Source organism: Dioscorea cayenensis, chromosome 3, assembly GCF_009730915.1.
Source record: "Dioscorea cayenensis subsp. rotundata cultivar TDr96_F1 chromosome 3, TDr96_F1_v2_PseudoChromosome.rev07_lg8_w22 25.fasta, whole genome shotgun sequence".
In the NCBI taxonomy this organism is placed as follows: domain Eukaryota; kingdom Viridiplantae; phylum Streptophyta; class Magnoliopsida; order Dioscoreales; family Dioscoreaceae; genus Dioscorea; species Dioscorea cayenensis.
Window position 1 is genome coordinate 12,848,256 of NC_052473.1, and position 11,764 is coordinate 12,860,019.

The 11,764-nt window shown below is 33.1% G+C and overlaps 1 protein-coding gene across 2 annotated transcripts; it reads right to left on the minus strand.

Moving 5' to 3' along the window:
* Positions 1-2,764: 2,764 nt before the first annotated feature.
* Positions 2,765-11,462, minus strand: LOC120282811 (transcription factor PHYTOCHROME INTERACTING FACTOR-LIKE 13-like). 2 transcript variants are annotated; one of them, XM_039289660.1, is made up of 8 exons: positions 11,118-11,462; positions 10,943-11,044; positions 10,776-10,841; positions 10,586-10,651; positions 3,656-3,994; positions 3,499-3,574; positions 3,308-3,426; positions 2,765-3,176 (listed from the first exon to the last, which is right to left on the minus strand). In XM_039289660.1, the coding sequence occupies exons 1-8, from the start codon at positions 11,214-11,216 to the stop codon at positions 3,165-3,167; spliced, it is 879 nt and encodes a 292-aa protein (XP_039145594.1). In that variant the 5' UTR covers positions 11,217-11,462; the 3' UTR covers positions 2,765-3,164. The 2 variants fall into 2 exon arrangements, with proteins under 2 accessions (XP_039145594.1, XP_039145591.1); XM_039289657.1 differs by having other exon boundaries at positions 3,258-3,426.
* Between the last annotated feature and the right edge of the window lie 302 nt (positions 11,463-11,764).

Sequence of the window (11,764 nt, forward strand, 5' to 3'; positions counted from 1 at the left end):
CATATTAGTACACACATAGTCGGAACAGGGGTACACACGCGAGGGCAAGGGGATGCTTGACCACCCCCTTGCCCCTGAAAATGAATATATATATATATATATATATATATATATATATATATAATATTATTAAATTATTAATAATTATAGTTTATATATGAAAATTGGTATTCTTTATTTATTTATTTTAAAATTATACCAATATTATTTAAAATAAATTAAATGAAAATAATAAAGTGATAATAACAACTAAATTTTGTGGTTTTTCCACTTTTTTATAAAAAAAAAAATAATAATAACAACTAATATGATCAGATATTTTCAAATATTTTTGCTTTTAAATTTTATATTTAGATATGTTTTTATTGAACTTATCAATATGTAATTATCAATTTTTAAGATATTAATGTAAAAAATAGTAATAAAAAAATAAAATCTTACAAAAATATAATTGCTTCCTCAAAATCTTTAGAAAAATCATTATAGGTTGCATTGATTAGTGAGGTTTTTTTTTTCTCTTTTACAATCTCTTTTGAGTTTATGTTTTACTTTTCATCAAGATTTATTTTATTTGTTTTATATCTAACTTAATTTGTTTAATTTTTTGTGTGATTATTTGTCAGTTTGATTATTTTTTTTAATGAAAATCGTTGTGAAAAACTGTTAGATATTTTTTTATGATTAATTGTTATAAAAATTTTGATTATTCATTAGATTATTTATTAAATAATTATTGTATTTATTAATTTAATTAGATTGTGAATATGTTAATTTTTTTAATTTTATTATTTGTTAATTTAGTGCTTAACTATTAGTTGAGTTAATTCTTAACTATGTAGATATGATAAGTTTTTACATGCAAATAAAAAATTTTTGGATCGATCTATATTTTATATTGTTGAAATATTGATTTCAAGTTTGAATTAATAGAATTGTTTAATATTTATAAATTTTTTTAAATTTCAATTAAGCACCCTCTCAATTTTAGTGCTAGTTCCGCCACTGAGTACACATTAGATTTCTTATCAACCAAAAGAAAAGAAAAAGAAATTCAACACATTCATAAAAAAATCCTACATCATGAATCTTAAGCATCCATGAAAAACTAAATGAAACAAAAAGAAGATTGAATTAAATTTATAGATCAACATTATTAATATATATATAATAAAAATTAAAAAAAATCTTAAAGAAACAAGCTACTACTTGGGACAGTGGGAAATGGAGAATTATGCCAAATGTAGAAAGATTCAATGATATGGTAACACCACATCAAATTTTATCTTCTCAAAACACAAGTTTTCATTAGAATTTTTTTTATTATTTAAAAAAAAGTTAATTTTTTTTTATTTAAACCCTAAATCTAAACTTATAAATGGGAAACTGAAAAACACTCTCTTTGAATTCTAAATTGTAAGTGGTTTACTATTTGGATCTAGGACTTAGGATTTAGGTTTTTAGAATTTTTTGGATTATATTTGGGTTTAAAATTTTAGAGTTTTAGATAAGATTTTCTAATGTTATATAATTTTTAGAATTTAAAAATTTATACAGTTTAAATTTGAAGTTTATGAAAAAAAAATGATGTGGATACCAATCCACATTGTGAAAATTTCTCACACGACGATCTCTAGTTGGAGAGGATAAAATCTAACGTATTATTATTGCCTTCACTGCTGCTCCTCATAAACCAGTTTCTAATTCTCTATTTTATGGAAACAATGTTATTTCTGATGCCATTATTCCTACTTCACAGTTTCATACAATCTTTCTTCTATAACAAATATAAGATAATTAAAACAAAAAAAAAAAGCACAATCTTTCTTCTATAACAAATATTAGATAATTAAAAAAAAAAAGCATGAAAGGCAAAGCTCTGGATTAAAACGTAAATAACCCACTCTAAACACACTTTTTATCATACCTTAATTATAGGAACACATGTACTTTTATTATCATATATTGATCGTGCATTGAGCCACATTAGGGTCATACGTTTTAACCATTAACTTATTACTGTAGTGACAATTCTCAGAACATCCAACTCATCAAAGGGGCAATTTTGATTAAGGTCTTTGTCTAGGGTTCTTCCGTTGAGGGTTGTTGCGAGATCCATTAAGATCTGACATCGGGTAGACCTGACCGCGATTCGGTTCGAATCGTAGAACCAAACTAGAATCGCCACTATTGGAACCGAACCAGAACCGTAAAAAAAATTTCGGTTCCAAACCGGAACCTTGAACCGGAACTTTAAGATTCCGGTTAAGGTTCATGAAAACCGGAACCTGAACCGAACCGAAACCGAACCGCTGGTTCCAGTTCTATTTTTATTTTTTTAAATAAAATATATATATAACATAATTTTTTATATATTTTAATTAATTGAAATTAAATTATTTAGAACCAAACCGGAACCGGAATTGTATTGGAACTAAACCGAGAACCGGAACCTTATGACTACGATTCGGTTCCGGTTCTATAGTTTATAAAACCGAAAACGGCGGTTTTGAACCGAAACCGAATCGTGATCTGCATCGGAGACTCAGACAAGATCAAGAATAAGTACACCTCATCATTGGTAGAACAGCCGAGATCCAACGAGAAGGTTCTAGCGCAAGATCCGTAAGGACGGTACAGAAACAATTGGTTCCTTTGTGGATTCAAGATTAGGGGGATGTTAAGAAATAAAAACTATTACTGCCCTACTTGTGATAAAATGAATAACCAAGTAAAAACAAGTCCGCATGCAGAAAAATGACCAGAACCAAAATAAATACTCTCTAAAAATGGGGGAGAAAATCAATCCAAAGTCACACATACACATAAGCAACAGCACATTGAAAATTTTTCAAGTAGTTATGCATTGGTTATGCTTCACATGCTTGACCAATACATTTCAATCCAAAATAATGTTAATGGTCCACTCAATTCATCTTTTGTACAAGGCCAATTTTTTGAAGTTACAGAGTAAGCTTCTCATCGTTTCAAATCATGCTACTCATTACTTGCATGAACCTGCTACTAGTGCACAATGCGGTTGACCGCATCTACTTCGCTATCCATATGAAGCAGCTAGTCATCAGATCAATCTGTCGCATGCTTCTTCAACCGTCAAAAGTCTGGTGATTCTTCACTCTTAATGTGATTGCACGCAAAAGCTTTGATCATTCTGTCCCCTGGTATAAATAACGATAAAACAAAAGTGAAATATTAAGATTTGCATTAAGGCATAGAAAGTACAAAATGCGATTGCCCACCGGTTGAATTGCTGATTAAATATTTGGTGATCAGAGTTCTTAGAAAGTACATCTTGTGATCTCTCACTAACCAACATGTTCGTCTCCAACGACTGAGCACCCTCTACAAATGATGCTTGCCGGCCAAAGGGTAGGCTAGTGGACGCGGCCACTGATTTAATGTTGTTTTCTTCCACAAAGACAATCAATTTAAACATAATGAAGACAAATACAAAGCAATTTAGCTGAAATCATTACCAACCTGGGAGATTCTGCATTGACTGTGCTGAATTTAACTGATGTTGTGTCACCATCTCCTCTGTGAGCATTTCCTTAAACTAAGCAAGAAATTTTTTGTATTTTAGTACCTAGAGCTGCAGAGAGTTCACATGAGAAGTAGCAGAAGGGAAAGGAACCACCTCGGTAGCCACAGGCATGTGAAAGGATCTGTTGTGAGCCTGAGAAGACTCCATGTGAAACGAGCACTCGAGGTCACTGACATTTGCTGCATTAGGTATGACTATAGACTCACTAGGTATGACTATAGACTGATTAGATGGTGTAGATCGACTCAACATATCAAAAGAGTTTCCTTGTGAAGAATCCTGGTTTAATGGCAGCATGCCACCCAATCCCATGTTCATTACTGAATCGCCATCAACAGCAAACCCCAAATTCATCTGTGAACCTTGCATGGGTGACAGATTGTTGGGGAGATACATAGGGTGTAGACTTAGACCATTTCTCATTGACAACATCTGAAAGAAGGGAATCAAATAATACAAGAATATTAGAGATTGAGGCTGCACAGATAAAAAATTTTACATAGAATGACCATGTAACTAATGAAAACTGATACTATGAGAAAACCAATGGATTTAAGACACAAGTTTACAAGTAAAACTTTTAAGCATGGCATAAAATCCTATATCGAGAAGGAAAAAACATGGCAACAAAGGAAAAAGATATGAAAAGAAAACTTCAGAACATAAACCTTTTCTTGGTCACTGGCAGAACAGAAGCAGACAATGATGCTTCCTGATGTTGGGTTTCAAATCACACTTGATCAATACACAAAGTATTAAATTGAAGAAATGTGTTCACATTTTCTCATATTCAATGATCAAAAAGAATTGCAGAACTCAGGAATTTGGTTATTAGTCAATGATCTGGGAAGATCAGTGGCTCAAATTGAGAGAAATTGTTTAAATTGGAAATTGGCCTGTTAACTCCACATAAATGATCCAAAGAGGCTAACTCAAAACAAGGTTGATAGAAGGGATGCAGAACAGAGTTTGCATCTACTCTGGAACCCTATAGATGCTTTTTGCTAGAGATTTAATGGTCTAAAAGCTGGGGAATAATGATGCCTGACAGGCAAAACCAACAATAAACAAGCTACACTTCTATAAGCTCATGAATTTAGATACCCAAGGATGAGTGGTGCATGTATGCATATAGTTGGATATGTACTGTATACAGTTATGCATATTTGCATGCATATATGTGTGTGTATCAATATCTTGACCCAAAAAATAAGGCCAAAGCACACCCTAGCCGATACAACTCTAAGTTGAAGTGCAGGCTGGGCAGTTCACCTGTGGTGTCAGTAAGTATGGCTCGCCAAAATGAGTAATCTAGCAAAACCAGACAAAAGAAAAGGAAAAGAAAGAAGAGCGAGGCCAAAAGATTTCCCTAAACATGTTATGAAATGAAAAAAAGCAAGAAAATGAGAAATCTTTTATTGATATACTTGAGGCAGGTTCAACACAATATGGAAAAAGTGAGAGGACATGAGAAATCTTTGATTGCCATCTTTTAGGCAGATTGCTTCAAGCAATATCGCACAAAAATATGTGGAAAGCTAGTAGATAAATAACACAAAAAAAAAAAATTAAGGAAAAAATGGAGGGATCAATTTTTATAATAATTATGTGAAATAGAGCCCACAGCAAATATCAGGGACAACATGAAAAGTGAGCCATGCCAGCATGCCTGGTATCTCCTTCTGCCCATCTTGGCTCATGAGTCATGCCATATCAATCCAACCTGCTCTCACTCTCCCCATCTTTCATCTTTATCAAGCACTCGCTACCCCATTTTGTTCTATTAATTGTGTAGGAATTGCAAGAATGCTACCTAGAATAGAAAAGACTTACAAGCATATAAACCAAAATGAAAATAAATTTCAATTGGTCAGGTATACAGCTGTATTTTATTGTTTTATACAGCCCTCTAATTTTTGTGAGGAATATGACAACAATGAAGTCTCCAAATCAAAAGAATGACAAGAGTGCCATGCTTTATAAAGATGCTCATGAAATAATTATCAATGAACACCTAACATATCATATACCTGAGTCACAACTCATAAGCTACAATTGAGACCAAATTGATTCAAACTAGATATCGGCCACTAACTCTATTTCTGTAATAGCTTGAATGCACAAGGCCTCCTTGGATTTTTGGTTTCAACTTGGCTAAAAGCTCAAGTCAAATATATAACTACAACTTGGCATGTTATATACTAAAGACATTGACTTTAAATAGGAAAAAAATGAGTGTACAATGAACATTGGGAAATGATGAGACTAATCTATGGATTTCCTTGCAATCAATTCTCAAAATTAATGCATGTCATATTTAACAGAGAAAAATTGCGTATCAATTTAATCAAGAAATGTTTCCATGCTTTATAACTGGGACTCGTGATTTACTCTAACATTTCCCAAATGAAATGTCTAGGCCTTGAGGAGATGTCAAGCTACTCAACGCACGGTGTTTACATAACTTAGTATGAAGTTGTTACTTTATTAGACCATTCTTTTTTCTAAAGCCATATGTTTTATCGCTCCAAATGCATCCACAATTCATGCTTTACTTTGCTTTATTAGCTTATTGATACTACAACGCAGTCAATGAAAAATGAAAAATAGCTAAAATGAATATCAAATAGGTTGTAATTAATAATAAAAATAAAATAAATATGCAAATAAAACCATTGTACAATTCGAAAGTTGATAAGTAACTAAGTAATTTACTTAGCTATGCACTATCCAAAATTACTGATGATGAAAAACCACAGAACACAAATTTTGTCAAATTTCAAGGCAACATACACATTATTAAAGGAGCAGTACAGGCTATGCTAAGGGCCAAAAGGGGCATACCCCTGATTATGCTTGTGTTTATTCCACCATAACAAAACATTAATGTTGTAAATTTCCAGTTCAGTGAGGAAAACAATGATATAATTTGTTTAAACAAGCTCACCAAAAGAAATTCTAATATTCAGTGTCATTCTTTTGAACAATTGATTAACTACCATAAATACTATGCATTTCCAAAAAATAATAATAATAACAAAATTTCAGATGAAACAAATTTTAGCTTGGAAACTTCAACCTAAAATATGTCCCAATCTACTATGTATTTTTTTTTAAATGCAAAATTTATGATTATGATTATGGTAATTAAAAAACAATTCAACATTACAATTCTAATAGTATTAGGCTCTCAAGTTTCAAGTAGTACAGTTTTAATTAAATAATGTCTATGATTAGGCAAAAGAATGAAGGTTTTGGTTTTTTTCAACAATTTCAGCTTGTGCTTACATGAATGTGCTGATTTTCCATTTACAATATCTTATGTTGGCCTGCCCAAAATGTGCTCTGCTGACTCCTCTAGTGTCACATTAAAATTGAGGTCTTCTCTTATAAAGACGGGGAACGTAGTAGTGCACAACGAGGGGAACTGACAGATTCAAGAACTTTCCCATGAGCACCTGGCATTAATGTTCATGTTATGATTTTTACAGCACAAAAGCATAATTGTTTTGTATTGGTTGGCCTGGAATGTAAGCTAATATTAAGACTACCAGCGTCACAGTAGCATCAAAGTATTCTCTTATAAAAGCAGGGGACATGGTAGAGTTGACAAAACCAATATCTTTCCTATGCTGACCTGCTTGAACAATTGTTGGTAGCAAGCAATGTTGAAGTTCGTAAAAATATCCATCATAAAGAAAAAGCAATTTTATTTTATTCCCAATAAAGCATAATGCCTTTGAATTTAATTTAAATAAAAATTAGCACTTATTCATTTTCACATGTATTCTGTCATCTCAATTTATCCCAATCATCAATAAAAATTTTAGATTATTTCCTTTAAAATTTCTTACCTTTTAAATATTTAGGACTCACTGGGCTTCTATACAAGCAGGGAAAAAGGCAATAACACAACCTAGCCTGTGCTGGATCAGACAATGCTGATATTGTAGGCCATGTTGGTGCACATAGTGAAATAGTACTCCTTGGCCCTCTTGCTATATGACCTGGTACCACCAACATAGTAGCTCCATTAATGTGTAACATAACCTTAAAACATGTTTGCAAGACTTAACTTCTTGGTTACATGGTGTCGCTCAATTTAGTTTCAAAAGGTACCACCAAGCTAAAACAGAACAGGGAAATAGTTTCCTGATACACATTCATGAAGTCAGAAATCCGATTATCTAAGGCTTCTTACTTCTAAATTCTAAGTCCTAATTCTGAATAATGAATTCGCATAATCCACCCTGATTCATTGATCTTGCCAATCAGGAGAGGGAACAAAATAACCACATAAATTAAAAAATAAGTAATGAATTTAATGTATCTAACAAGAAAGAATGTGGGAAGTTCTAGTGATATCATCGGGGTGTGGGAATGAGAAAAGTCAACCATATGTCCTGGGAGCAATTACCTGAGACACCAAGGATGAAAAGAAGGAAGCGCAACCAATTAGAAAACAATAACATTGCAGAAGGAACACCATGAGATCAGTAAACAATCCAACAACCAACATAATTCTTCTTCAAGCTTTACTTTTCCTTTGAATTTCATTTCTGCGATAGCCCTGGAATCTTTTATTTTGTACAGCAGGCATAGACCCAATAGGTGAGGAAGTTTGTCTTTCGTGCAGTTACCATAGAACTAACAGGTCTAGAATCTTTCCTTTATCTTTCATCGTATTTGTATTTGAAGAAGATGGTCTTCATTGAATACAATATTACAGTTTCCCATACCTAGTGTCTTTTCTTCTCTCACATTTTCCAAGTCCTTGGGTGATAAGGCAAGGTAACCGCCTGTAAGGTTGGTAGAGATTGGAGTGCTCCCTTAAAAAAATTCTGGATGAACCCACAGAACCTAATGCATAAATCTACAAGATGCACAAAATCAATTGCAGCATATTCATATAACCCACTGGAAGTTACAAATTCACGCTCATGGGTGTGCACACACACAAACATCAAGTTTCAGATGTCCAATAGCAGTTTGAGTCTGAAAATTGGCATATAGTTCAAGTGAGAACCACAAATCTTATAAGGCACAGATACTCAGATATACAATATGAAAAAGGATTTATGTTTACTTACTCCTAATAAAAATCTTGGTCAAGAGAATCAATGCAAACTAACAAAAGCAATGCAATATGAATTATAAGAGAGCAAAGTATCTACAAGAAATTCTTAAATCAGGTTAAACAGTAGCCACTGTACTACATATCTGACTCTAAAATATCAGATAATTGTGTTAGAAGTTAATTTCTATCAGACTTTTGTCTCTCACTTTATCATGAAGCAAACATTTATTGAAGTATTCATGGCAGGATTTGATTATTAACTGGAATGAATCCCATCCATACAGATATTCTGAGAAAGCTTATTTTCATCAGCTCAGCGACCCTGTGCCTCTCTGGTTATTGTGAAAATCAACTAAAATTGAATTTCTATTATCGAATAAAAGCTTCCATCTCAGATAGCTGGGTACTTTACCCATGTATCATTGCTAGTGAGCCTAGTGTCAACTTTAATTCAGGAAAAAGTTCCATAATTCTTTATCACCAAACGAGCACCAGAAAATTTAATAGAGAAACCAATAAAAATGAAGGTGAAAAGAAAAGAAACTGGTACCAGGAATAAATTCAACATAAACTGCCTGATGGTAACTAAGCTTTTTCAGTAGCTTAGATTTCAGATTTTCCATATACAACCATTATTTCTGTAATAATATGGTGGCTGGGTAGAGATATTGGACAGAGAAAATTGGTAACATAGCTTCACAATGAGATGTTCTTTCATAGGCTTAAGAAGTTCATGATAATTCTGAGAAAGCTGAAGAATGATAATGTTTCAGATATTCACAATTTTTATGCAGAAACATGGACTGATTTTGAAGTTTAATGCATGATAAAACGTGGGGAATTTTCAGAGCAATAACATTTTAACTGAACTGCTTGCTATAAAAGAGTTTGCCTTTGACAGAGTAAAAATTTGGTAAATTTGGAGATAGACATAATAAATCATGTATATGAACAAAATGTTAGATGAGAAAAAAGCTAAATGTTTATGTTCAATTAAAAAAATGTAAAATGAGGATCCAATTCATAACGAACAAGGAAGTCAAGGAAGATGTTATAAGGATTAGCAATAGGCCATTCATTCATTTCTACTTCTCTCTACTGAAAATGATTTTGAAACAAGATTGGAACATATTTGGATGGTTTGTTCAAAGATTTGAGGCAGTCAACTATAATAAAGATTCAACAGAGTAAATAGCACCTTAAATCTGCATCACAATCATATCCAAAGATAGTTGCCAAATAAAGAACCATCAGCTGTTCCAAATGCATGGCCAATTTGTTTTAACATCAAAACCCATAAAGAAGCTTGTCTGAAAGCTTGTCTTAATTAACCCCAGGTGAAATGGGTTTCAGGTATTATTCTGTGATTTGGCAATGTTTTCATAGAGCATCATCCTTGTTCCTAAGGTAATAGCCACAAACACATTTAAAAATTGTATACTAACAAATTATAATTTTGTACATTAAATTCATTTGGGAGCTTACATTAACTAAATTAAAGAAATACATCAATGAACCAGTAGAGTCAATGAATTTTGGAAGAACCTTTCAGCTAATGCACCAGAGCTTTGTCCAAAAAAGAAGTTATAGTAAGGATTAAAACTCGCAAACTCTAGATAGTAAATTATTTTATCAACATTAAGTAGAAATAACCATTAAACCTATATTCATTCGAAGTGTCTCTGGATGCTTTTCAAGGAAACAATATTTCAAATAGTGAAAATTATTGGAATAAACCAAATGGGGTTATTTTTTACCCTAAATCTTATCCTCAAATGGGATCAAAATCTGTGCAAGCCTGCTCTACAGTTAATCAAATTAAGTGATCATTCAAATCCAAAGAAGAAAAAACCTATAAAGTAACTACATCAAAAGTATGGAAGATAGACAATGAATTAAATTTGAAGAAAGAAAGATATTTCAAAGAACAAGATGAATGAAGTTACCTGTACTTGGAGCTGTAGTTGCTTGAGATACTCTATCGCCTCATCAAGCATCGAAGCTTTATCTGTCTGCTCAAATACAAACATTCCAACAAGTCACAAACACATCCAACTCAACAAAACAAAACACACTCCTCAAAAACTCATGAGAAAACACAAACACACAAACACACACATACACACACACACCAACCTTGTTCGAATTTGGGATCAGATTCTGCAAAGCCTTCATCTTCTCATTGATTCTACTCCTCCTCCTCTATTCCCCCAAAACAAATTTACTCAAAAGTAAACAAGCAAGAAACATGAAATAACTACAAAATCAAACTCTAGATTCCTTCTCCCCCACAAAGAATGAACCTTTTCAGACAAGTTATGAACTTCAGCAGCCCTGCTTCTCTTACTCCCAGAAGGCCTTGAAGCCACATGCTTCCCAGCTACCTCTGAAGCCTCAGCCCCTTCCTGCCTCACCAACAACATCAACAAAACAACAAGAGCAGTAGATCATCAACAGCTTAAGAAGAGAACAATATACCTCACTCTCACAGTCATAACCATCCAAATCCAGCTCTGGGGTCTTCCTCCTCCCAGAACCAGAAGAATCCTCACCATAAGAAGAGAATGGCATCATCATGGAGCAAGAAGTCGATCTTGCTGTCAGCTACTCTCCCAAGCCATGACCCAATCAGTCAGAAGGCAAGGAGAAGCCCCAATTCTAGCATGAAATGCTCATGTCATGAGGAAGAAGAGTGTAGGGTTTTAAGCTCAGAACAACAGTGCAAGCAAGACAGGAAGGGGAGCAATGAATGTGTATTTGTGCGTGCTGGTTGCGTTTTTGCTTCTGCGAGGGAGAAAAAGTACGAAAGAAATCATGGCCGGATCTGGGTTTTCCTTTTCTTTTCTTTTCGTTATTTTTTTCTTTCTTTTATTTTCCTTTTTTTAACAAATATGCCCCTAACAAAAATTTAAATTACATTATATCTACAGCATAAAAGGCATATATATATATATATATATATATAAAAGTTTACCCGTTACTAAATTCGTTTGTGATTAAAATAACAAGTTTGGTCTATTAACATCGGGTCATTTACATAGGGTGTTCACCTCAAATGTCGATGCGGGCTCACGAGTTTCGATCCCTCATCTCACGCAGTGGAGATGGACGGTTTAATGGTGAGC